At 33.4% G+C, this 27,510-nt stretch overlaps 1 protein-coding gene across 1 annotated transcript in view; it reads left to right on the top strand.

The window, feature by feature from the left end:
• SLCO6A1 (solute carrier organic anion transporter family member 6A1) overlaps positions 1-27,174 on the top strand; it is a 106,014-nt gene extending 78,840 nt beyond the window's left edge. Inside the window, exons 5-9 of the mRNA XM_061188024.1 lie at positions 4,840-5,027; positions 20,273-20,337; positions 22,433-22,570; positions 25,815-25,961; positions 27,146-27,174. Of these exons, the coding sequence (XP_061044007.1) occupies positions 4,840-5,027; positions 20,273-20,337; positions 22,433-22,570; positions 25,815-25,961; positions 27,146-27,165 (558 nt within the window). The 3' untranslated portion in view covers positions 27,166-27,174. The remainder of the gene's footprint in view (positions 1-4,839; positions 5,028-20,272; positions 20,338-22,432; positions 22,571-25,814; positions 25,962-27,145) is intronic.
• Positions 27,175-27,510: the final 336 nt, after the last annotated feature.

The following is a 27,510-nucleotide window of genomic DNA, read 5'->3' as shown; positions in this document are numbered from 1 at the left end:
TTCTTCCAGAGACTGCTATAGTCCAACAGGAGCCTCATTCTACATATCTGTAGAGAAGGGAAGTCAGTCTCGTCCAAAGCATTAAGGATTACAAGAAGCCAGGCTTCAGGATCTCTTCCAGTTGAAACATCCCTAGAATATTTTAACTTTATTTACTGATTTCCCACCTTTGTGTTATTTTTGTCATATATTTTATTTCTCCATATATTTTAAAGGACACATACTGTTATTGTTGTTTTTTGTACAGTCAATATGCACTTATATTTACCCACTTCCTTGCATTTCCATGTTTTCATATGAGATTTTTTTTTTTTTCCTTAAGAACCATATTTCACTCTCATTTCTGAAAAGAAAAACTGTTTTCACTTGGTATGGAATTCTGAATTGGCAGTGATGCCCGCCCGCCACCCCACCCCCTGACTGTGCCCTGGCGTTTGAAAGATGTCATTATATTGTCTTTATGTCTCTGGCTGCTTAGCTGCTTTCAAGATTTTCTCTTTTTTTTGACTTTTAGCAATTTTACTTTGATGTGCCTGGATGCGGTTTTCATTATATTTATTTTGCTAGGGTTTCACAGAATATCTTTAGTCCGTGGATTTATGTCTGTCAGTTGGAAAATTCTCAGCTATTATTTCTCCCTCACTTTCTCCTCTTTTATTGGTTGTGGAGGAGGCACCAAATATTAGTTTAATATTGCTGCATAACAAACTACTACAGCCTTAGTGTCTTTAAATAATACCCATTTATTAGCTCACAGGTCAGAAGTCTAGATATGGCATTGCTGGTTCCTCTGCTCAGAGTCTCACAGACTGAAATCAGGGTGTTGGCTGAAATACATTCCTTTCTGGAGGCTCTGGGAAAAAATCTACTTCCAAGGTCATTCAGATTTTGGGCCAAATTCAGTTCCATTGGGCTGTAAAAAATGAAGCCCCTATTTCCTTGGTAGCTGTCTGCTGAGGGCCAATTTTAGCTCTTAGAGGCCACCCCCATTCTTTGCCACATGACTCCTTCCATCTTCAAAGCTAGCAACAGAATCTCCCTTATGACATGCTTTGAATCTCTGACTTCAGGAAAAGCTCAGTTCCTTTTATATATTATCTAATTAGGTGAAGTTTACCTCTGTTTCTTAAAGTCAGCTATGCCATGTAACATAACTTAGTAAGGGGATTAAAATCCACCAATTCACATCAATCTAGGGATTATGCAGGTTTATAAAATAGCAGGGTGGGAATCTTAGGTGCCATCTTTTTTTTTTTTTAAATGAATTGACATGTTTTTATTTATTTATTTTTATTTTTGGCTGTGTTGGGTCTTCGTTTCTGTGCGAGGGCTTTCTCTAGTTGCGGCAAGTGGGGGCCACTCTTCGTCGCGGTGCGCGGGCCTCTCACCGTCGCGGCCTCTCCTGTTGCGGAGCACAGGCTCCAGACACGCAGGCTCAGCAGTTGTGGCTCACGGGCCTAGTTGCTCCGTGGCATGTGGGATCTTCCCAGATCAGGGCTCGAACCCGTGTCCCCCTGCATTAGCAGGCAGATTCTCAACCACTGCGCCACCAGGGAAGCCCAGGTGCCATCTTAATATTCTGCCTAAGAGCAGACTACAAATAGACCTTTCTACTGTGTCCCATACTCTTTTGCTCTTTTCTCTATTTTCCATCTCCTTTTATCTGTTTGTTTAAATGTAGATATTTTCTGTTGACCTGTCTTCCACTTACTATTTCTGTATTCTGCCATGTCTGCTTTGTTGTTAAACCCATTACTGAGGTTGTAAGTTTACTCATTGTGTTTTTCCATTCTAACATTTATGTGTCTGTAGAATCCAAGTCCCTGGTGAAATTCCACATCATTTAAGATATTTTATCCATTTACCCTCTATTTTCTGGAAAATATTAATCATAACTATTTAAAGTTCTTGCTATTAAGTCTACTATCTGTAGTAGTCTACTTATATTTGTTCTTCTCCTAATTTTAAGCCAATTATTCTTGTCATTTTGCATACCTTGTAATAATATATGAAATTCTGAACAGTATATATGAAAAATATATCTTAATGTAATTATACAGTTGTCTATTTCTCTCTTTATTTTGACTTCATGTATTTTAGACCCTCTTATTGTGTGCATACACATTAATAATTGTCACAGCTTCTTGATGAATTGTTCCTTTTATCTTTACAAAATGTCCCTTTCTATCTCTGATAATACTCTTTGTCTTGAAGTCTGTTTTATATATTAAACAGTCACTGTAAGCTTTCTTGCTGTTTTCATGGTTTATCTTACTTCTATCATTTTATTTTCCAACTGTTCGTGTCTTTATGTTTAAAGTGTCTCCTGTAGCCAAGGTATAATACGCTTTTGCTTTTTCCTCAATTCTGTTAATGTCTGTCTTTCAATTGGAGTTTTTAGACAACTGACATTTATTATAATTATTGATATGGTAGACTTAGATCTATCTTCTTTTATTATTTGAATTGAATATATTTTACTATTTCATTTTAATATAATTTTTCCCATTTTGGTTGTATCTCTTTGGATATAACTCTACAGTTCTTCAGCCCTTCCAGAGCCTAATATCTTGTGATTCTACCATCTGTTCACTAAACTTTCTTCACATTTTCACTTTTCCCCTTAGTCATCTTAGGTTCTATGGTCTGCAATTATTTGTTGTACTGGATATCTTTTTTCTGACCTCCAGATCCACTTTTCACCTTCTCTACCCTGCTCACTGTTCCAAGAGACCAAACTATAGGATGAGAGTTCTATTATCATATAGACTCAGATAATAAGGAGTCTTGATAGAAAGTCAGAAAGATGGGGGGGAAAAGTGAAGTCGTTGTGTTTATTTTCTTGGTTCCCTCTCTGAGCCATGGACTGACTGCCTCCCTTGCCTGCAAGTCTTAATTTCTTTCAGGGAGGCCTTCTCCATGTGACTTTCTCCTTCTGGTAACCATTCTTACCCTAGGACCCTTCAAATCTACTTTCAAAATACATGCTAGATCTGACTATCTTCATCATTTTCTCTGATACCCGGGCCCCAGTCACCAATGACTTGCATCTTACTTCAAGAGCTTTTTAACTGTTTTCTCTGCTTTTACCCTTGCTTTCACAGTTCAGTAGCCTCAATATATCAGCTAGAGTGATCTTTTAAAAAATGCCATTTATACATCTATCCCTCTAATGGTTTCACATTACTAAGAATGAACACTGAAGTTCTTAAATTGCTCTTGCGATTACCTACCAGTTTCTATATAAATCCTTCCCTCATTACTCTGATTTTATTTTCTCTTAGTTTCCCTCATGTTCACTCTGATTCAACCAAATTTTTCTCCTTGCTTTTCTTTGAATTTGTCAAGCAAGCTCCAGTCCCAAGGCTTTTCAATTTCTGTTTTGTTTTCCCCACCTGGAATATACTTCTTTCAGGTAACCACATGGCTCACTCCCTTACCTTCTTCAAATCTCTGCTCAAATATCACTGTATCATTGTGGCATTACCTGATCATGCTAAATTCACCTCTATAATCCCTGTTTTTTTTCCTTACTTTATTTTTTCCTCCATAGTATTCGTCACCATGTGCTCCATTAAAGGTTCTTTTTTTAAAAAAATTGCCTATGTCATGCAAGTAAAAAATTTCCTACATTAGGGCAGGGATTTCTATTGTATTGCTTACTATGTTTTCACAATACCTAGAATGATGTTTGGCACATAGGCATTATAAAAAAAAAAAGGTAGAATGAATGATTTGCTATTTAGATATTTCTATTTTTGTTTAATATATCCAGTAACCACTTAGCAGCTTCCCTAAACAACGACATGGTTTTTGTACCATCATTTTCTGAATCACCCAGGTTCAAGCCATCTTTATTTCCTCTCATTCCTTCACTGGTAACTTAGTTTAATATTTCTACTGAATTTTTAAAATTATTATTATTATTTAATTTAGAATCTTTTCAATAGATTAACAAATTGCTAACTGGTCTCTGTATCTCCAACTCTGTTTAGTTCTTCTTAGAAAATATCACCTATTCATCTTCCTTGAATTATCAATAATAATATAACAACCCCAAGTTTTCATTCGTTCCCATTAGGGACTACATTATGACTTATGTTGGCTTTAGGCACTTTTGCCTTTTTAAACCCCTTCCTTCACTTAAAAAAAGAAAGAAAGAGAGAGAGAGAGAGAGAGAGAGAGATTGATTTAATGTACAATTGCATTGGCGTAAAGACAAATATGATCCAGGCTGGATGCATTATAATATATTCATTATTATGATATTTATTTTTTCTCTGATTTTAAAAGACACTAAAATTAAAACCTTTTTTTTTGGTTCTGAAAGTATTGTGGTTCCTAGGTACACTGTGCCTACTCTGCCTAATAGGTAACAGCCCTGTCATCATCACATACAAAATAAAGTCTTGCCTTTGCAGCATAGTTCTAAAACTGTCTACGATTGGGTAACTCCGTATTTCAAATCCCAGCTAAAATTCCACTTTATTCATTACATTTTCCTTGTTTGTCCTTAATCTATATCTCTCTCCAACAATTATTTGTACAATTAAATGTAAATATTTTTAGTGAAATTTCTTAAATTAATAGAATTTTTCCTAAGTAACTACAATTATATATACACATACACAATTCTTTGTTAGGTAAAATACCTTGATCTTATTTATCATTAGTGGTTCATTTGTAAATTATGAATGGCAGATTTAATATAAGGATATTTACTAATAAAACTGTGTAGTCTCCCTGCAGTTATTGATTTAATTTTTATTTTACAATTATAAGAGTTTTTGTCTTATGACTATATTTCTAAAAGATTGTTTCCTGTCTTCATTTTCATAGACATATTACAATTGTTCTTGCATTAAAGAAGGATTAACAACCTCAGATAATCAAGGTGATTTTATTGACGCTAGACATGGGACATGTGATTCAAAGTGCTATAAATTACCTTTGTTCATTGCTTTTATCTTTTCTACAATTGTATTTTCTGCTTTTGCTGGTATACCAAGCATCCTGACCATCCTTCGGTGTGTATATGTTATTCATAATCATTATTCATTTAATACATATGAAAGACAAGTTTAGGAAGGTTTTAGAATATTGTAGTAAATGATTTATGCTTTTGTTTCAAGGTAGCAACTGCTAGAGGGGAAAATTGTTATATTTTCAAAATTCACATATATGCTTAATTCTCTATTTTAACTAATTTATTTGCATAAAGTATGTATATAGATAACATTTAGTTTAACTTAAAACTAAATTTATTTACTTAATTTAACACACCTGAAAAATTCATAAATATAGGAAAAAAATCTTAATTATAACACATGTGATTACAATGTTGATTCATTGGTTATAGATGTTTATTGACTATTTACTTCTATATTAGCCAGTTTGACTATGAGAAAACATCAGTGTCATCAACAAAGGAACAAAATAACTTCTAGAATTTTGGAATTTCAATATATAAGTTTATTACTATTCTAAATTAAACCAACATTTGTTATTCATTTGTTCTTCCTGAATATATGAAATATATTTAACATTTGTTTTTATCATAGTAGCAGAATAATTGGTCATTATTTTCAAATTATTTTTTTCAAAAGGCTAACATAAACCTTTAGGTCATCAGGAGCAATTTGTTGTCCCCTAGGTAAACAGACTAAAAAACATGAATAAATATATGCAAAAAAATCTGAGTTGGGCACATATGGTCTCTGACTTCAATGAACTTGCAGTTTAGATGGGAGACAAAACTTTAACATATCAATACAGTGAAGCAGGTTTTTACTTATTCACCTAGATCTGGCACTGAAACTACAAAAACTAGTAAAATATGGACCTTGCCTGCAAGCTGCTTAGAGTTTACTAGGGGGAGAAAAACACATAAAAAGGAGTGCAGGGAGTACTTAGAAATGCCTTGATTAAAGCTTGTACAGATTGACCTGGGAACAAAGTGGAGAAAATGGTCATTTTTATCTAGGATGATTTGGAAATGCTTATAGACAGTGTGGCACTTCAACTTGAGTTGTGAAGGTAAGTGATTTCTCATAATGCAAGCAAACTGGCGGCAAGTTCTTAACAGGAAAAATTAGTAGGAAAAGTAGAGGCAAAAATGTGTGAAATATCTTGGCAAGGAGTTTGTTATGACAAGAGTAGCATGGTTGTAAATTGGACAGGGAGATTTGAGCTTGGTAAGGGCCTGGTCATGGGAGGCTTTCTTTGCCATGTTAACATGAATGATGTTATCCTGTATGTACCTGGAAGCCATTGAAAAGAGTAAACCTCAGAAGTAAAAGTTATCAAATATGTGTTTTAGATAGATTAGTTTGAAGATAGTGTGGATGATGAAGCTGATAGGGGAAAACTGGAAACAAAGGAAGGTACTTAGGAGACCAGTTTAGAATTTATCTCTATTTAGAGATAGAGAGAATAGAACATAATAGAGAAATATTTAGTTTGGATCAAAGGACAAGGTTATTAATTTGATGTTCCTGGTATACAATGTGGAAAACTCTAGAATTATGTCCAGTTGTCCAGTCTGGGGAACTAAATGAATGATAATGCATTAACTGAGATAAGAAATTCAAGGAGAAGAGAAAGCTCAGATTGAACATAATCAGTACAATGTTGATCATGCCTTATTTAAAGCTCGTGTGAAACTTCTGAGCAAATATTCTCAGCAGTGAGATGAGAAAGATGATAGTAATATTCTAGAAGTCTAGTTCTGAATCTTCTCATGTCTCCTGGTAACTGTAGAGAGCAATAAGTAGAATAAAATATAACATGCATGCACACACACATAAACACACATGCACACATATACTGTTGTTTCAGTACAATTATGAGATCAACAAAAAATGACAGAGTTGTAATTGCATATAAATATTGCCAAAATTGAAGTAGAACAAGGAACCAGCTTGTAGATTCATAAAGATGTTACAAAGAATAACAGGGAATGTGGAGAGGGTCTCAGGATTGACAGATCTCAAATATCTCCAGCATATATTTCTGCTCAGGAAGAGAGGGTTGTACCTTAAGATGGAAGTTCTGGGAGTAGGACCGAGGTAGATAAGTCAAAGCAGAGTATTTTTGGCAAAATGCCTAGGGGGTCCAGACATAGCAGATCTAAAAAAGTGCCAGCAAAATACCATCTACAAATGAATACATAACTTTGGAAAACAATAAATATGAAGAGATCTCGAAAACCCAGATCTGGCAGTACAAGTTCTTTTGAAGCAGGCCAGGTTTGCAGAGGCAGAGAAGGTATAACCACACATAGGAACTATATTTAACTCCTCTATATAAACAGAGAAGATAACTCTTCAGTTTTGAAGCTTGGAAAGCTGGTGCATGTTCCATTCCCATAACTTTCTGCCTATAGTTTAAGAAAACCCATCTCATTCAAAATGATTAAGTAGAAAAGGAAAAGCTTCTGCCTACATACCAAATAATTATAGTGAGAGAAATGAAAATTATTAAGCATTACTTTACAATGGACAGTGAAAACTCACTAGAACAATGTTACCATGAATCAGATAAAAATATAAATGTAACTATATGTAAGTTTAAGTTAAAAAAATTAAACAATCTTGGCCACAAAACAAGAGAAAAATAGCTAGATGAAGGAGGCTATGGAATGAAAACTGACAGAACTCAGGAAAGAAATAAATGGGAAAAAATTTGTAGATGAATACTAAATTATAAAGCACACAAGGAAGAAAAGACAACATAGAAAGCACGTATGTGGCATAGAAGGGGGAGGATGGAGAATATAAAATAAAAGTAAGAAAAAGTATTAGAGAAAATAGGCAAATATAGAAGATAGGAAAAGGAGATCCAAAATGCACATAATTGCAGTCCCCAAAGAAGAAAACCAAAGCAATAAATATTTAAATCTATAGTTAAAGTTTACTGAAATAATAAGTAATGATAAATAATGAATAAATAATTAAATAAAATAATATTTCAATCTACATATTGTAATGGCACATCAAGTGTCTAGGGAAATTGATCCAGAACAATCAACACTGAGATGTACTGTTGTAAAATTATTGGATTTAAAGATGCAGAAATAATCCTTTTGTCATCTAAAAAAAAAAAGGAAAAACAAAAGTTTGGCATCAGGTTTCTCAACAGCAACATTCACCTCCGGAAGACTGGAGAAACACTTAAAAGATCCTCAAGGAAAGAAAACATGAGCTCATTATTTCATCATCAACAAACTGCCCTACAGTTATAAACAGTTTGGATATGGAAGTACCCGGGATATGTTGATATTAGATACTCCTTAAGAACTGACAGCAAGGCAAATTGTAACCAACCAAGATATGATTGGGGAAATTTTGATAAAAGGTCTGGCTAGGGACTTCCCTGGTGGTACAGTGGTTAAGAATCTGCCTTCCAATGCAGGGGACGTGGGTTTGATCCCTGGTTGGGCAACTAAGATCCCACATGCCATGGAGCAACTAAGCCCACGTGCCGCAACTACTGAGCCTGTGCGCCACAACTAGAGAGAAGCCTGCACACCACAACGAAGAGCCCACATGCCACAACAAAAGATCCTGCGTGCCTCAACGAAGATCCCGTGTGCTGCAACTAAGACCCAACGCAGCCAAATAAATAAATAAATAAATATTAAAAAAAAAAGGTCTGGTGGCAAGCATCAAGTATGTTAAACTACTTAGATTTAAGTACCTATATTTAGCTAATATATTTAACTAAGTGCAATTAATTTATGCTAGAACTAAGGCAAATACTAAGCTAAGCATAAGGGTGGCAAAATAGAATGAAATAATATGCTTTGATAAAGTAGAAATTGTACAACTAACAAAAATGGGAGAAGTAAACAGGGTAGAGATCAAAAGAAGGATAAGCTTGATGGCTGCCTAATAGATAATAAATGGAGAGTCAAGGGATATTATTTTTATAGGCATTTTATTGAAGCATAATATATTTTCAGAAGAGTGCACAAATTGCAAATGTAAATTGATGGATTTTAACAAAGTGAAGACACCTATGTAACCAGAGTCCAGCCCAAGAAACGGATAATACAAGTATTCCAAAAGCCCCTCCTCCACCTCCCTTCTTGTCTAAACCCTTAATGCCTAAAGATTACCACTCTCCTGACTTCTGCAGTGAATAGGCTAATTTGTTCTGTGTTTGAACTTTATGCATACACAGGAGAATACAGCACATAGTCATTTGTGTCTGCATTTCGTTACTCAACAACGTGCTTTTAAGAGTCATTCATATGGTTGTATATAACAGAAATTCATTTTCATTGCTCTATAGCAGTACTATCCAATCAGATTTTGTAAAATGATGGAAATGTTCTATATCTCTGATATCCAATATAGCCTCTAGCCACATGTGCCTATTGTGCATTTGAAATGTGGTCAGTGTGAATGAGGCACTGAACTCTTAATTTTATTTAGTTTTAATTGACTTAAATTTAAGTAAGCACACATGGGTAATAGTTACCATATTGTACAGCATAGTTTTATAGTAGTCCATTGTGTGAATATACTAAAATTTGTTCATTCTGTAGTTAATGTTGTTTCCACTTTAGGGCTAATATTATTGCTGTTTCTATGAACATTCTTTTACTTGTTTTTTGGAAAACATATGAATACATTTCTATTGAGTACACATATAAACAGCAGAATTGCTGAGTCATAGGGTATATGTATGTTAAGCTTTTTAATAAATTATTAAAGTATTTGCACTAGTTCATTCTTCTAGCAGTCTATTGTTAATTGTTTTTAAACTCAAGCAATTTTGATAGGTGTGTAAGTGTTGATATTTCATTGTAATTTTAATTTCCCTATTCAGAGGATTAATATTATTGAACATGTTTTCCTTTATTCATTAGCCATAGGAATGTGCAATTTTGTCCAATGTCTTTTCTGTTCTTTTGTCTATTTTTACATTGGGTTGTCTTTTTTTATTATTGATTTGCGGAATTTCTTTATATACTCCAAATGTGGGAGTCATTTGACATATATATTCATGACAAATATCTTCAACTCTATGACTTGCCTTTTCACTCTGATAATGGCATCTTCTGAGTGAAATAAATTTTTAATTTTTATGTCCTGTTTAAGAAATCTTTGCCTAATCAAAGTCATGCGGACATTTCTTATGTGATTTTCATACGAGATTATAAAATCAATAATTCAACTGGGAATGATATTTTTTGTATAAAGTTGGGATCCAGGTTCATCTTTTTTTGTATGGATACTAATTGACTCACCACCGTTTATTTAAAGGCTGTCTTTTCCCCACAGACATGCACCAGCAGACTCTATATATGTGGTTCTATTTCTGCACTCTGTTCTCTTCCATTGGTCTATTTGAGCATCCCAGTACCAACATTACACTGTCTTAATTGCTCTGTATTTATTGTGAATATTTACATCAGTCTTTGTTGTAAGTCCATCTTTGAGATTATCTTGGCAATTCTTGGCCCTTTGTATTTCTAGGTGATTAAAATCACCTAGCTAATGTCCATAAAAAACATGCTGAGATTTGGATTGGAATGTCTTTGAATCAATTTGGGAGCATTGCTATACTTACCACACTGAGTCTCTTGATCAATCAATGAAGTATGATTCCTTCAGTTATTTAAATCTTCATTTATTTCTCCAGTAATATTTCATAATTTTCTTTTTCAGAGTTGAGGTCTTAAACCTCCTTCATTAGATTCATTCCTAGGTAACTGATGTTTTTGATATTTAGTATAGCATAGTATAAAATAGTTGTTTATTACTGGTATGAAGGAAATGCAATTCATTCTTATTGCTTTGACCTTGTATTCTGCGACTGTGTTCATATTAATTTCTAATAGTTAGTTGGTAGATTACTTCAGATTTTCTATGTAATAATGAACAAAATTCACCACAGCAAAGCTGCAAAGAAATAAAGGATTTATTTGGCGTCTGAGAATTCCAATTCAGGAGACACTGATCTGAGCAAGAGTTGAAAATGTGTTCCAAGGAGGAGATAAAAAACAGGGGTTTATAAAGGCAAAAAAACCAACAAGGTTGCAAAAGTTGTTTCAAAAGAATTATGATTGGTACTGGCAAGCCAAAGCTATTTTTATCTTTACATGATTGGTTGCTAAAGGCTACCACTAGAGGGAGGGAAAAGTTCGTTACTGTGACAGGTTGCAGGTTTTCTTGTAGAGTTCTTGGAATATTTGTGGTTTGGCCCAATTCAAAAGTTTATAGTTCCAGCTGGTGAGGATGTGCATAAGCCCTGCTTCCTTAATGGCCTTCCAGCTCCATTTTAAAGAGCTCTCTTAGCAATACTGACTACATTCTGAAGTTCCTTTTTCCACAGTACATAATCACAATCTGCAAATAATGATTTTTATTTCTTCTTCTCTAACGCTTATACATTTTTTTTTCTCTTGCACTGATAAAGATATCCTGTACAGTGTTGAATAGAAGTAGTGATGGTATACTTGTTTTTTATGCCCATCAAGATGAAGGTTTTTGGTATTTTATTGTTAGATATAAAATTTGCTGTAAATTTACCCTTAAGTGTGGTAGTGGTACCATCTATCAAAATAAGCCAGTTTGTTTCTATTTCTAGTTCACTAAGACTTTTTTTAATTAATAAATTTTAAAATTTATCAAATGCATTTGATGCATCTATTGAAATGATTGCAATATGATACCTCTACTTTATTCTAGGAATAAATTGGATTTAGTTGCTTGATTCAGTTTGCTGATACTTTGTTTAGAATTTTTGAACCTTATTCATGAATAAGGTTGCCTTATAATTTTCCCTTCTTATTAATGTGCTTGTTAGGCTTTGGCATCAATGTTACTCTGGTTTCATAAAATAAGTTGAGAAATATTTCCTCTTCTCTTAATATCTGGACTAATTTATGGAGGTATGGTATTATTATTATTATTATTTTTTAAATTGAAGGCAAGCTTTTTTTTTTTAAATTTAATTAATTTATTTATTTATGGCTGTGTTGGGTCCTCGTTTCTGTGTGAGGGCTTTCTCTAGTTGTGGCAAGCGGGGACCACTCTTCATTGCGGTGCGCGGGCCTCTCACTATCATGGCCTCTCTTGTTGCGGAGCACAAGCTCCAGACGCACAGGCTCAGTAATTGTGGCTCGCGGGCCCAGTTGCTCCGCGGCATGTGGGATCTTCCCAGACCAGGGCTCGAACCCGTGTCCCCTGCATTGGCAGGCAGACTCTCAACCACTGCGCCACCAGGGAAGCCCGGTATTATCTTTAAATTAAATCTTTGGAAGAACTCAGTTGTCATGTACCTGGGCCTAGAATTTCTTTGTGAGAATGTTTTAAATTAAAAATTGAATGTCTGTGTGTGTGTGTGTGTGTGTGTGTGACTAACAAATCTTTCTGCTTTTATTTTTATAATTTCTATCATTTTACTTCTATGTTTTTAGTATTTTATTTTATTCACCTATATCTTCTGTCTATTGGTATATATGCCTTTTCTATCCAAGTATAAATTTAGCTGCATCCCAGAAGTCTTGATATATATTTTTACTCATACTTTCAATTCAAATATGCCTTTCAATGTATTTTTCATTTAAACCATGTGTTATTTAGAAGTGTACAGTTGGTGCAGGGTTGGTTCCTTCTGATGGCTATGAAGGCAGGGTCTGTTCCAGATATCCTTGGCTTGTAGATGGCTATCTTTTCCTGAGTCTTCACATTGTCTTCACTCTGTGAATGTCTGTGTCCATATTTTCTCTTCTTATAATGACACCAGTTATATTGGATTAGGGCCTACCCAACTGACCTCATTTTAACTTAATTACCTCTGTAAAACCCTGTATCCAATATGATGGCATTCCAAAGTACTGGGAGTTAGGATTTTGGCATATAAATTTTGGAGGGAACAGAAATCAGTCCATAACAGTAACAAACCATCCCAAATTTAATCACTTAACAACAACAATTTATCCTTATCTTTCATGGTTCTGTGAGTTGACTGGGCTCAACAGGGTAGTTCTTGCTTAAGGTTTCTCTTGAGCTTATGGTCAGATGGCACATAACATTTGAGTCACCTGATAGCATGACTGGGTTAGATTTCCTAGATGGCTGACAATTTAGGCTAAATTTTGCTAGGAGCCTAGGTGGGGCTGTTGATTGGTCATAGAGGCTTCTTTATGTAACTTAAACGTCTGCTAACAAAGTGCAAGAATTCCAAAAGGGAACATCCCAAGTTTTAGTGTTCTAAGAGACCCAGGCATAAGGTACAAGGCATAAACTGCAAGGCTTCATTAGACCTAGGCTGAAAGTCCAAGAATGTCACTCTTCTGCATTCTATTTGTCAAAAAAGTCATGTTTCAAAAAGAGGGTGATTAGATTCCATCTCTTGATGTCAGGAGCAACAAGCATGTATTGGGGGAAAAGAGGAATCAATGATAGCCATGTTGAGTGATTATCTACCACAGTATCTTTCATTGGTTTTGGAAAATACTTAACTATTCTTTCTTCAGATATTGCTGCTGCTCCATTCCTTATCTACTCACCTTTTGGATATCAGTTACACATATTGTAAACCTTTCACTATATCCATGTATCTTTTATTCTTTTTTACTTTCTGTTTTCATTTGCTTTTATGCCCTGTGCTTCAGACTAAAGTTTTTTCACTGATCTCTACTCTAATGTATTAATAATATTTCCACCTGCTTTTCCAGTTACCTGTGCTCTAGTTTACTAATTCTACCATCACCTGTGTCTAATTAGTTGTTAAATTCACCTATGAGTTCATTATAATTAGTGTACTTTTCTGTTATAGAATTTTATTTCTTTTTAATAGATTCTAGTTCTCTGATAATATTCTCTATCTTGTCATCTGTTTTCTTGGACATATTAATCCTCTAAATTTAAAATGTCTGTCAGATATCTAGTATCTGAATATTCTGTAGTAGTATTTAAATTTCATTTTTTTTCTCTTGACTCTGTCTCTTATAACTCCTATAATTATTTTTAATCATGTGAGATTTTGTGTACTAAAAATAATAGAGACTCTGAACATTAATAACTCCAAAAATATTTTACAATAGCTTTATTAAGGAAGGTAGAATATGAACAGTTCCCTGTAAACCAAGCAGGAATTTAGCTGATTTAAGGATAGGTTTAAGTTTTTAAAAGACCTTATCAATTTTCAGTTTGTCCTTTATCCTAGAGTATAGTCTTTCAAGAGGTCCTGATTGAAAGGTATGTTAAACATAGGATCCTTCACTTTTGGTGACATTTGAACTCCAGTATTTGTCTACCCAGTCACAGTAAAACTTCCTAGAGCAATATTACCAGTTCTTTTTACATTGTATTAGAAATAATAGGACTTCCCTGGTGGCAGAGTGGTTAAGAATCCGCCTGCCAATGCAGGGGACACGGGTTTGAGCCCTGGTCTGGGAAGATCCCACATGCCGCAGAGCAACTAAGCCCGTGAGCCACAACTACTGAGGCCCCGTGCCACAACTACTGAAGCCCATGCGCCTAGAGCCTGTGTTCCGCAACAAGAGAAGCCACCGCATTGAAGAGTAGCCCCCGCTCTCTGCAACTAGAGAAAGCCCACACGCAGCAATGAAGACCCAATGCAGCCAAAAATAAATTTATAAAAAAAGAAAAAAAGAAATAATAGCCAGTACATTTAGCTAACTATTTGGTAAGGTAACAGCATATAAAAAATAGCAGATATATTGAGCTATACACACACACACTCACACACAAACAAATTCAGTTAAAAAAATTTAACATATATTAACTGAAAAATAAAAACAAACTAAGGTCTGTAGTCTGGTTAACAGCAGTAAGCCAATGTCAGTTTCCTGGTTTTAATATTATGTTACAGTTATATAAGATTTCACCATTTAGGGATGCTGGGTGAGGGTACACATGATGCTTTGTACTATTTTTACAACTACCTGTGAGTTTCAAAATAAATAATAATTTCTAAATAAAAATAGCTTCAAAATAAAATGAAACACTTGAATGTCACAAAAACTGACTTGAACAATTTGAAAGGATATATCTCATATTATTGAATAGGAAGACCTAACACCACCAATATATCAGTTCTCCTTAAGTTAATTCATAATTTTAATGTGATAATGAAAATACTAATGGAATTATTGAACTATAAAACCTGATTCTAAAGTTTTTATGGAAAAATAAGCAAGAGTAGCTTGGGAATCTGAAACAAAGAAACACAATAACAGAGGCTTAGCCTCATAAGCTAAAATGCACCATAAAGTCTCAACACTGAAGAAATATAATATTGATTTATGAATAGACTGACATTAAGTCTAGAAACAGATCTCAACTCATATAGGAATTTAATATAATGAAAGTAAAATTCTAAATAAGTGCATCAAAAATGGACTTTTAAGAAAGTGGTTTGGGTACAATGGGGATAGACTTTGGGGAAAAACTTATATCCAGAGCCCATATGATACACCAGGAAAAACTCAAATGGGACAAAGATTTAAATGTAAAAAAAATTAAATAATACAAGTGGTAAAAAAATCAGCTAATTTCATTATTATTTTTAAAAGGGAAAGGTATTTGTAACTGTGACTAAAAATCTAGAAGTCATAAGGGAAAGACTGATAAATTTTACTCCATAAAATTAAAAATAATAAGCAACGTCAAAAGCAAAGCAACAATGAATTTATGCAACTCATATTCTATAAAAGATTATAGAATATAATAAGTATATTCCTCTAATAAGTAAAGCTCTCCTAAGATTAACATCCCAATAGAAAAGTGGAAAAGCATCAAAGAAAACAAAATACAAATACAAATATGAAAGGATGTTCAGCCATATCTACAGTAAAAGTCATAGAATTTAAAATTTTTATGTGATAGTATTTCTTATGTACCTAGTTGACAGGAATAAAACATTGATAATAGATCTGTTTATGTGGCTGTATAGAAAAAAGTACTTTCATATATTGCTTGAAAGAGTACAAAATGGTGCAACTCTGATGAAAAAGGTATCTTTAATACTTAAAAAAATTGCAGATATGTTTACCCTTTATGCCAGCACTTGTACTTCTTGAAATCCTTTTTGCAGATATCCTGCAAAAAAATATATTTACATCCGTAAGGCTATCTGTATTACATACAACCACATATTGTGTATTTAATATATACATGAAACAACAAACACTGGGAAAAAACTAAGTGTGAAAGAGCAACAGACAGGTTGAGTAGATGATTTCATTTTTGCACAATGTAATATAATGAAAGTGAAAACAAATAGGGAGGAGCTCTATGTTCATATAGGAGGGGATCTTAAGAATATATTGTAACATGAAAAAATCCGGTACAGAACAGTCAATATATTGGGTTCACCAAAAAGTTCATTCAGGTTTTTCCATGAGATGTTACAGAAAACCTGAACAAACTTTTTGGCTGACCCAATAGTTTGCTACTTCCTCTGAAGAAAGAAGAGAGTATAGCGGTATGCATTTATAATCATTTGTATTTTCATAAAGAAACACTGTGAAGGTATAAACAAGAAAGTGATGAAAATGATAACCTAAAGGGGTGGGATAGAAATGAGAGTAGATGAGAGCAGGGGTATAAGCAAGCATGTCTCTCCAGCATGTGCTCTTTGTATAGCTTTCCAAAATATAATCATACTTCAAATTCAACAGTTTTAATTTTTTAAAAAGTACAATAAAAGTCAAAGGCAAATACATAAATTGTGAAATCATTATCAAGTGATAATGTAATGGAAGTGGTGTAGGATGGAATAGCATTGCAGGCCAATGCTCCTACAGAGGATAACTAGAAAAGCTGGGTTAAATTAAAAATCATATATTTAAAGGCACAAAATGGCAGAGGACTAGAGGGATTAAAATTCCAGAGAGAGCAGAAGCTTTTAGAGATGAAATAGGGGTCTAAAGCTGTCCCTGACATTCTTGTCAATTCTTGATGAGGGGTAGATGCTGACAACATGGACTAGGTCTAGGTAGTGTCACACTAGGGGGCAAGCGAACTGGCATAGTTTCTGGTGACCAAATGGGGCCAAGAATGACACCATTCTTTTTCCTCTGGAGAATTCTGATGAAATCTGAAGCTGTGTGAGGCTTAAGTCTAAACAGAAAAGTATCAATATCATGATTTGTCAGTTCTCGCTCCATCAAGGTGATCATTAAGAAAAATTAGTTCTTCATTTCTTTCCCTTCCATCCCTCATTATTTAATTAATTAATTATTATTATTATTATTTTTTATTTCTTGTGGCACATGGGCTCTAGAATGCAGGCTCAGTAGTTGTGGCGCACAGGCCCAGCTGCTCTGCAGCATGTGGGATCCTCCCGGACCAGGGATCAAACAGTGTCCCCTGCATTGGCAGGCAGATTCTTAACCACTGCGCCACCAGGGAAGCCCCCATCCATCATTATTTTAATATGTGTATGTATTCTCGCCTGTGATAGTTAACCATGGATTTAAACAAGAAGGTGGATGAGCACTTTAAGAGAAAAAGGTGAAATAAAAGAGGAACAGAAGTGACCAGATTCCTGCTTCTCTGATGGACTTTGGAAGGTGGCAAGATAGAAAAAAAAAAAAAGTAGTTTCACTAATAAGTTTTCAATTGTAATATTAAAACATACTGCAAAGAAAACGTAGAAGAATGCCAAGAGAGAATTATGGGACAATCTAAATCTAAATCCCCTCTCTGAGGATTCAGAGAGGGTGTCCTTAAAGAAATAGCATTTAAGCTAAGCCCTAAAAGATGGGGGATGAGAATTTCACACAGTGGGAACAATGTATGCAAAGACTCTGACTCTGAGTGCAAGAAATAGCTATATAAGAATGTTGTATGATAGAATGTCGTAAACAAAGAGGGTGGTAAAGGCAAAAGTTGTGAGGTGGCATGCAATGAGACTGATGAGCCATTGAAGGTTCCTAGTGGGTTAGTGAAATAATCAGAATTTTACCTTAAAAAAATCACTGTGGCTCTATGTGGAGAGTGGACTGCAGGGATAAAAATGGTTGTTGGCAGATAAGTTAGGAAATTGTTTTATTTTCTTCAGGCAAAAAATACACGCTTGGAATAGGCCAGTGGAATTAGAGATGAAGAAAATCAGAGAGAGATATAAAAAAAGTTATTTATAAAAATCACAGTATTTTATTATTGATTGTCTGTGGTGAATGAGGAAAAGAATACTCTTTCAAGCATGCCTCTTTCCAGGTTTTGGGCTTGAAAACTGCATGGGTGATGATTCCATTTCTTGTGACAGGGAGCACCAGGGGAAGAGCAACTTTTGTGTGTGATAGGAACTTAAGTCTAGAACTCAAGAAAGATATGGACTGAAAATATATATTTAGAAGTCATAAGAGCTATTGGAAGCTGTCTTTTACATCTTGGAAGAGTACTAACCAATATTTTGTTTATTCCATGAAATTCTTAAACCATACCATCATAGCCTTACTCCTTAGACAAAATACCAAAAAAATTCACTTTATTCTTAAAACATAGTAATGTTTTTCACTAAAAAATTGTGTTTTATGAATATTATTTCTTGTTTTGCTGGTCATTTAACTGATTTTGGAAAATTATGAGAATCATTCATCTTTTCATCTTCTTTTGTATATCAGAAAGAAGGTTATAATCAAACTGAAGATACATAAATATTTGTTAATAATTATGAGTTATTGTTAGCTCTTTGTATACTTCAGAGAACACCATTATCATACTGCATATAAAAAAAACTGCTTATGCTAAATGAAGCAGAATACTCAATTTTAGTTAGGCTATGACCCACATTTCTATTTTATACCAAAAACTTTATCCTAAAGTGTGGCTCTAAAATGTGACACTTTACTTCCTTTATATGTCTTTAATGAATCTGCTCATAATAAAAGTTAAATTATTTTTCATTTAAAAACATCATTATCTTTTAAGAATTGGTAAATATGTTTTCATTTCCTAGTAGTAAATATTTGAGGAAAGAACATATCTTTTTACCAGGTTGATACAAGTGGAATTATCTCACTTTTTACAAAATAGTCATAAAATACTGAACATATGCTACATAAAATACTGAACATATGCTACATTTTAATAAATTGAGTCATTTTGGGTGAGAATATTGGTCATACTTGTTTATTATTCAAGTTCCAGAACAAGGAAATAAAGGGTAAGCATAGGATTTATTTAAAATATATTTATTTATATTTATATTTATATTTATATTTATTTATATTTATATTTATTTAAAATATCCATTTAAAATGTAGCTTTTATTTCTTTACTTTCTAAAATGTTCAAGGGTTGATTATTTTGGTGACCAAATGGGGCCAAGAATGACACCATTCTTTTTCCTCTGGAGAATTCTGATGAAATCTGAAGCTGTATTGTTGTATTTTAGTTTATTTTCCAAAATACTAATATGTGATGTTTATACATTATTTTTCTTTTTAAAACAAGTACTTGACCAATACAAAATACAGAGATCTTCATTCTTTATATTTGAGAAAGTTATTTCTTATTTATTTTAACTTTTGAATAGTGAGGGTAAAAGTCAGAGGCACCCTCAAATTAGGACAATTCAAGTAAGGTTGAATAAAGTGGCTATTTAAAATGCAGGCAGGGTATAAGGAATCCCAAAGTATAGTGCAATACTTCAGGTCTGTCACCACCCAACACCCAAAGGGAAACAAGGGTAGGAAGAAGAGAGACCTGTGGAGGGTACTGCTTTGCCTAGTGACCCAGTCAACTTGGGTAACTGCAGAGAGGGAGTCTGGGAATGAAGACCTTGACTTCACTTTCCTTTCTCACTCTGGAGCACCCTATTGGCATAACCCAATCAGTAGCCAGAGGCAAGAGAGCCTATTGATGTAGTCCATTTAGGTCAGCCTCCCAAGGCAGAGAGCAAGGTAGAGAAGGGTAGAGAGTAAGTTTCACAGGGACAAAAGGAAGAAATCTGAAACAATGGATGTCCACCACAGAATAAAGAATGAGAAGTATGAAAGGTAGTGCTAAATTTTTTTCAGCCAAGGCTGGGGCAGAGAGTTTGGGCCATAAATGCTTCCTCCTAGTGAAGCACAAGTAGCTTTGGAATTGGTTGGCAGGGGACAGAATATGGAAAAATGGGAAGAGTTGCAGTTAATTCACCCAGATTGAACTCTGTCAACTGGCCAAAGATCCTTAATCTAATGGATGCACAGGGAAAAAAATTACCCCTGAACCTAGCAAACATTCTCTACAGCTAATAATAATGATGTTTTCATGATATCATTGCTATTTGCTTGCAGGATTGTATCTGACAAACAACGTTCTCTGGCCATGGGTGTGACCTTTGTGATTTTGAGAATATTTGGTATGGACTTTTGGTAATCTATTATTACATTGAATTGAATTGTTTCTTTTTTGATTTATACATGTGTGAACATGTATATTTAGAATTTCAAATGAATAATTATGATAAACTGACACAAAACAAGTGAATGGGGGAGCTGCTTTACAGAATTTAGGAGACAATACTTAATGTAAAAAGATAATACTTAATGTAAAGCCTATCCTGTCATGTAAAATATGCATTAATATTATATTCAGTTAGAAGAGAATCTTTTTGATCAGAAGTATATTCTTCAAGCTTATACAAGTGGTTTGGTAAGCTGAAACAAAGCACATATAAGCACAGAAACTATATTTTACATTGCTTGCATGTTTGAGAAGTCATTAACCTAGACTAGTGCTTTAAAAATTTCTCATTACCAAAGACACTGAATCTGATGTTTTAAAAGATTTATATCCAAAGAACAAATTGGTTTTGCTGAGGGTGATGCACTGTGTACTTCAGGCTTTCTTAAAATGCAAAAAATAGCTTTCAAATCCACATTATGACTATATTAGGACCTCTGATTCAAGAAGCTGATTAAAATTATCGGTGGGGTAAGGGAACAAGATTAGACTGGATTGAAGACTGAAAGCCATATGATAAATGGAGTCAAGAATGTAGAAAAATTTAAGTGTGGCTCTAATGGGGATCAGAGAAATTGTTCTATAGCTAGATCAATATGCAGGGTTTAAATTAGCTGTTTTAATTGAGAAAAATTAGAGCATATTTTTATGGTCAAAAGTGATCCAGTGGATAAGGATGGATTCTTAATGGAGGAAGGAGCATAGGAAACAGCAAGTGCACATTTTCCTACCTCAGAAAGGAAGCCAGTGAGGCTGATGCATTTTTGAGTGGGAGAGAGTGGAATAAGGTGATGATATTTTAAATACAACTCTCTCTAGATCTTTCAGGGTTTTGCCATCAGAGAATTTAAGCAGAGGGTAGATATTATCTGATTTACATTTAAAAGATAACTCTGCTGCTGGAGGGAGAAATATTTATCAAAGATAAATGTGGAGGAAAAGAAAAAGGAGGCTTTTGCTGAAGTTTAAGTCAGAGTTATATTAAATTGGATTCTGGAGGTTGTAATGAAAAAGAGAAATCAACTTATCCAAGGTGTATTTGGAGTTAGTGTTACAGAGGTTTATCATGGATTAGAAAAAATATGGTGGGAAATAGAAAAAAATGAGTAGTAGGCCTAGGTTTTTCACTTTGAACAATTATAAACAGAGTACCAGCACTCACTGAGACTGGGAAATCTGGTGATGGGCAGTGGTCTTTGACAGGAATCAAAAAGTCATGAGGCATGAGCACTCCGATAATTTCTTAAGGAAGATGGTCAATCATTAGATATGTTAGTTCTGAAAATCCAGTTCTAATGTCTTTGGAGTGGCATTTATTTATTTATTTATTTATTTATTTATTTATTTATTTTATTTAATTTTATTTTATTTTTAAGACTGCATTCACTTTTACCTGAAAGCAATACTGTTGCTGAGGAAATGTCTCTGTGAGTATATAGAGATTTCCCTCAGGCAGCACACAACTATTCCTCTGTATATGAGGTCTTCTGAAGCTAGGGCTGCTACAAACATGCCAAAACGTTTACATTTTCAGTTATTTTCTCAATATCTTGACACATAACAGGCATACATTGCATTTCAAAACTAAATTTTCAGTCATTGAAAATTTCACAATTTGAAATCTTAGGAGGTATATTGAGTTCACAAAATCAATATTTAGTATCTCTGTTTTAAATACTTTCTCCTGTTTTTCATTTAGAAATTAACAAAAATGTTGAGATGTCAACTAAATAACAACATGCATATCATTCTAAGAAGATGAAAATCTGCTAGCTTTTTTTATATCTACAGGGAGAAGGATTTTCGAAAACACTCAATTACGTTTTCAGTTTTTAACAATCCTATTGATAAGCAACTTCTTAGATAACTTTAAATGATATGTTTACAGTGATGATGACTAAATATATAAGTTTACGTTTAGGTTAAAAATCATTCTGATCCCAACCTACAGTGTTTTCATGGTAAATTTACAATCATTGCGTTTTTCATAGGGACTATACCTGGACCAGTAATTTTTAAAATAGTAGGAGAAACTTCTTGCATCCTTCGGGATACTGAGCGCTGTGGAAGCATTGGAAGTTGTCGGATCTATAACAAGACAAAAATGGCCTACCTATTGGCAGGAGTATGTAAGTGATATCTATTGAAGAATGTCGAGAAGTAAAATTGTTTTTATTTATTTATTTAAAAAAATTTTAACATCTTTATTGGAGTATAATTGCTTTACAATGGTGTGTTAGTTTCTGCTTTATAACAAAGTGAATCAGCTATACATACACATATATCCCCATATCTCTTCCCTCTTGCGTCTCCCTCCCTCCCACCCTCCCTATCCCACCCCTCTAGGTGGTCACAAAGCACCGAGCTGATCTCCCTGTGCTATGCGGCTGCTTCCCACTAGCTATTGATTTTACATTTGGTGGTGTATATATGTCCGTGCCACTCTCTCACTTTGTCCCAGCTTACCCTTCCCCCTCCCCCTGTCCTCAAGTCCATTCTCTGGTAGGTCTGTGTCTTTATTCCCATCTTGCCCCTAGGTTCTTCACGACCTTTTTTTTTTTTTTTGATTCCATATATATGTGTTAGCATACTGTATTTGTTTTTCTCTTTCTGACTTACTTCACTCTGTATGACAGACTCTAGGTAAAATTATTTTTAAAACCTTACGGTTTAGAGTAAGTTATAGTCATAATAAACTAAGAACAAATGGATACTTTGATTATTAAATAAGCATATATTATTATATACAAAATATTTTAGAAACTAAATTACTATAGAACTGATGTAAATATTTGAGACATTGCATTAACTACACAATTGTTTTATGTTATTCCTGAATAAAGGGTGATGATTAGCAGAATTTCAATTTGGGAAACAATTTTGCCTGTATACATATACAACTAAGTTGCTTGACCTTATGGCCCTTTCCATTTCTGCAGTAAAAGAGATTGGATAATTTAAAAAAGAAATTTTACACCACTGAAAAGTATCAAAATACTCTTACCCCACTTAAATGTAAATTTCACATCGTCTCTTTTGCTCAGTGATAAAACAGGGCCGACATATAGCAAACATTCAGTATTGTTGAATAAATAAGAGATATAGAAAATTGGGATGCCATAGTGATATGGTCAAAGTGTTGGGGAAAGTCTAGATATGCTTGTATTACTTTGGGAAATTCACTAGATCTTCTTGTGAAATGAAGATGTTGGACTACATAATTTCTGAAGCCTTAATCAGCATTAACATTCAGTGGTTTTATTGTATAGATACTTTTGGTGTGCTAAATATTTAAAAGTGTTTATATGTTTTGTGATTTTACTGAGTGGGTTCAGTAATTCAAAGAACCACATAATGATAGGCTCTAATATTTAACAGTAACAAATATCTGTTTGATAAACAGTATTCAGCAATGCCTTCTAAATCAGAAGTCAATTGTTCAGTGAGCTTATTAGTCAATACTGAACACTAAATAAACTTTAAAAAAATTTAAAAAGTCAAAAATGGCATTTAAGAAGTCAAAATTAATTTCTCAGAGATAATTCAACAAAACTAGGCATTATTCTTAAGAAAGTCTGCTGGACCTTTTAGTTTTCATTTTAGATATAACTGTAATATGCTTAGCTATTTTCAAACATGGCATATAATTGAGAAAATTGATGAACTATTAGAAATCCTACTAGGGAGCTACTAAAAGGGATAATGATAATACAGAACATAGGGAATTACAGTCAGAAAGGGCAAATACAGGAAACTGAAATAGGAATATGCATTTGCAGCAATTTAGTGTAAACCAGTATTTAAATTTTATTCCATGAGTCATTTGAATCAGAATCACTTGGAGTGCTTGCTAAATATAAGTTCTGAGGTCTTTATTTAGAATACCAAGAATTAGTGGTAGGAAATGTATATTTTTAATAAAGCACCTCAGGTGATTTTTATCACAGTAAACTTTGACGACAGCTATGTGAGAGATCCTGGAGCTGCACTGTCCAATATGGTAGACATTACCCGCACATAGCTATTTAAATTTAATTTAATTTAATGCAATTAAACATTCAGTCCTTCAGTATCAACAGCCAAATTTCACTTGCTTAATGGTCACATCTGACTATTCTATGGGACAGTGCAGATGTAGAATACTGCCATTGTCACAGAAAGTTCTATGCGTACCACTACTCTAGAGCAAGGCTTATTCAAGAGGGATGCATGAGCCCTAGGAGCCCACATTAAACTTTAGTATATTTTTGGAATCCTAAAATTCTGTTTGTACAATTGTATGTCTTCTATAAAGGAAGGCTGTGGCATTCACCAGACTCTCAAAAGTTTTATCAACTCAAAAAAGTTAATAAAAAATGTATTTTATCAGTCTATCAATCACCTGTGGAACCAGCACTCAAAAGAAGCTATAGAAATTTCTCCTATGCCCCTGGCTAGTCAATTTCCCTCCCCCACAGATAAACCCCTTTCATATTTCTATTAAAATATGTTGGTTTTGCCTGTTCTAGAAATTATGCAAATGGAATACAATACATGCTGGTGGGGTTTTTCACCTGTCTTGCTTAATGTTATGCTTTTGGGAGATTCATCCATGCTATTCTATAGCAGTAGTTTGTGCTTTTTAAAAATTTCTGAGTATTGTTTCACTTTACGAATATGCTATAGCTTATTCATGCCCTTATTAATGGACATTTGGGTTGTTTGCAGTGTTCAGCTGTTATAAATAAATGTTTGAAGTATTGTATCATTACAAATAACTCATTAATGTTTCCTATTTTATCTTTGAAAGCACTATAATTGATAGCATCAGATAATTGATATTGTTGCTGTAAAATATTTTTTACTTTAATGACCAGGGTTATTTGCATCCAAAGTTCAAGTACTTTTATATAATTCCTGTAATATATTAACTTTCCGAAACTTGAAAAATGAAAATGAATTTAAAAACTTACATAGTCAATTAATTTTTCTAAAATATTTCTGTTGGCATTTGGAAAATGATGAATATTTCAAGGAGTAAAGCTGCATGAAGTGGTTTAAAAAGGTTCCAGTTTCTGCTGATAATTAAGTTTTGAAAGTAGAAATATATTTTTATGTTTTAGAATTAATACATTCTGTGAAATAGTAACACACTTTGCATTTGTCTTGGGCTATTTGTTTAAGAAGTCTAAAAGGTTTTATAAGCATATTTTTAAAATTTCCTTTAAGTAACTTGACATAAGTTTATGACATTAATTGCATTCTACAATTGGAAAATTGGTACCTTTATAGATGAAATATACTTACCTTTTCTTTGGTAAATGGCTCTTTCCACAAACATTTTTGCTCTAAATAAATTGACACATCTGATGGCTGTATTTTTTTCGAATTCAGGTTTTATTTGCAAAGTAGTTACTATCTTCTTCACTGCTATTGCAATTGGCCTATATAAATATTTACCACAGGAAAACAGTGACGTCCTGCCTACAGTTGTGAAGAATCTAAAAGTTAAAAAAAAGGAAAGAACTGGATCATCATTATGTAAGAATTACACATTGTCAATCTATCAATGGTATATTATTAAATATTAATAAAATTTAAAATGATTTAATATAACTACATGTTTAATAAGTGAATGTGATTCATGTGATCTTATAAGCTTTATTATATTTTGAGTATAAATATAATAATATAGTCTCTGTGTTTTGCACTTTTAAAAGATATTATAAGATACATATTTAATACTTTCAATAGAAAGGTAATACTTTGAAAGAAAAGCATGAAGTGGAAATGGGAAAATACACATAAGTTAATTCTGACTGCAATGATGTCTTATATATTAGTTATTGGTCTTTGGTTATGTAGGCTTACTGAGGTTTCATATAGCTTATTCTTATTACTTTTCATTTGGGCTGTGGATATTTATTTCACAATAATTTTTCAAAGTAATATTAGATGTGCCAGGCCAGTTCATATAATAAAAATTTATATGAAGGTCATATTTATTCTCCAAAAGGAGACATTTTAAAATTAACATTTATCTCTGTTAATGGAGAGTTTTCCTCAGAAAATTTCTCTGGTCAATTGGCCAGTTTGCAATACATATTTTCATGCTTCTTTAATTTTAGTAGACATAAAATTCAATTTGATCATATACCTCTCTATTTTTACCTTGACTTGAATTTTATTGATAAAGACTACTGGTACCTAAGTTGATATCCATTTTTGTGTTTTTATATTTAATTTTATGATTAATCGTAATTATTTCACTTAAAGAAATATTCAAATTCGGATGCAGAAAATGTGTCAGCCATTTGTGGAATTTTTCTTAAGCTTAAAAGTGTTTCTATAGAAAAATTTTGATATAATTATTTCATACATGATTCTACATCTATCCAAATTATATAGCAATTTTCCAAATATTGAAATAAAAATCAAATTGTTCTGAAAGAAAAACTTCTCTGCAGTGTTTCTTTTGTTCTCTTGGGAGAATGAATAACTGACAAAATTTCTTCTTTGTTATTCACATTAGTCAGTGACCCTATGTGTAAGGGCAGACATTGCCCTATTGGTCTTGGCTGGCAGAAGGAAGTGTGAAGCAGGGAGTATTCATATCTTACTATATGTTTTTCTTACCTAACTTTAACATGCATTTATGAAAATCTATAGACCAGTCTTTATGTGAAACTCTACTTCACAGTTTGACTCTTCTCTGTTTGAACCAGCAGGATGGCAGAATATCTGAGGATCAGAGTGTGAAAACAGAATCTTTAAAGATTCTACAAGATCTGTTGGTGTGCCCTACTTTCAGAAAAGGGAAATCACATGTGATGTTTACCAAAGTAGTAGAAATGTATCGGTGGTGATTTGTATTTTCGTAATAAAGTACATTCTTATAAAGCATTTCTCATATGTTTTTAATGTATGTAGGATTTTAAACATCAATGTACAATATATGTTTATCTAGAATTAAAGATTAATAATTTTAGGTTATTTATATTCTTCCTTAATATTCTATTGTCTAAAAATATTATTTGAAAATTTATGGAACTAGGAAATAAGGTAAAACAATAATATTCAGATCCAATTT

Source organism: Eubalaena glacialis, chromosome 4 (assembly GCF_028564815.1).
Source record: "Eubalaena glacialis isolate mEubGla1 chromosome 4, mEubGla1.1.hap2.+ XY, whole genome shotgun sequence".
Lineage (NCBI taxonomy): Eukaryota > Metazoa > Chordata > Mammalia > Artiodactyla > Balaenidae > Eubalaena > Eubalaena glacialis.
This window is presented reverse-complemented; position numbering and strand designations above follow the sequence as displayed.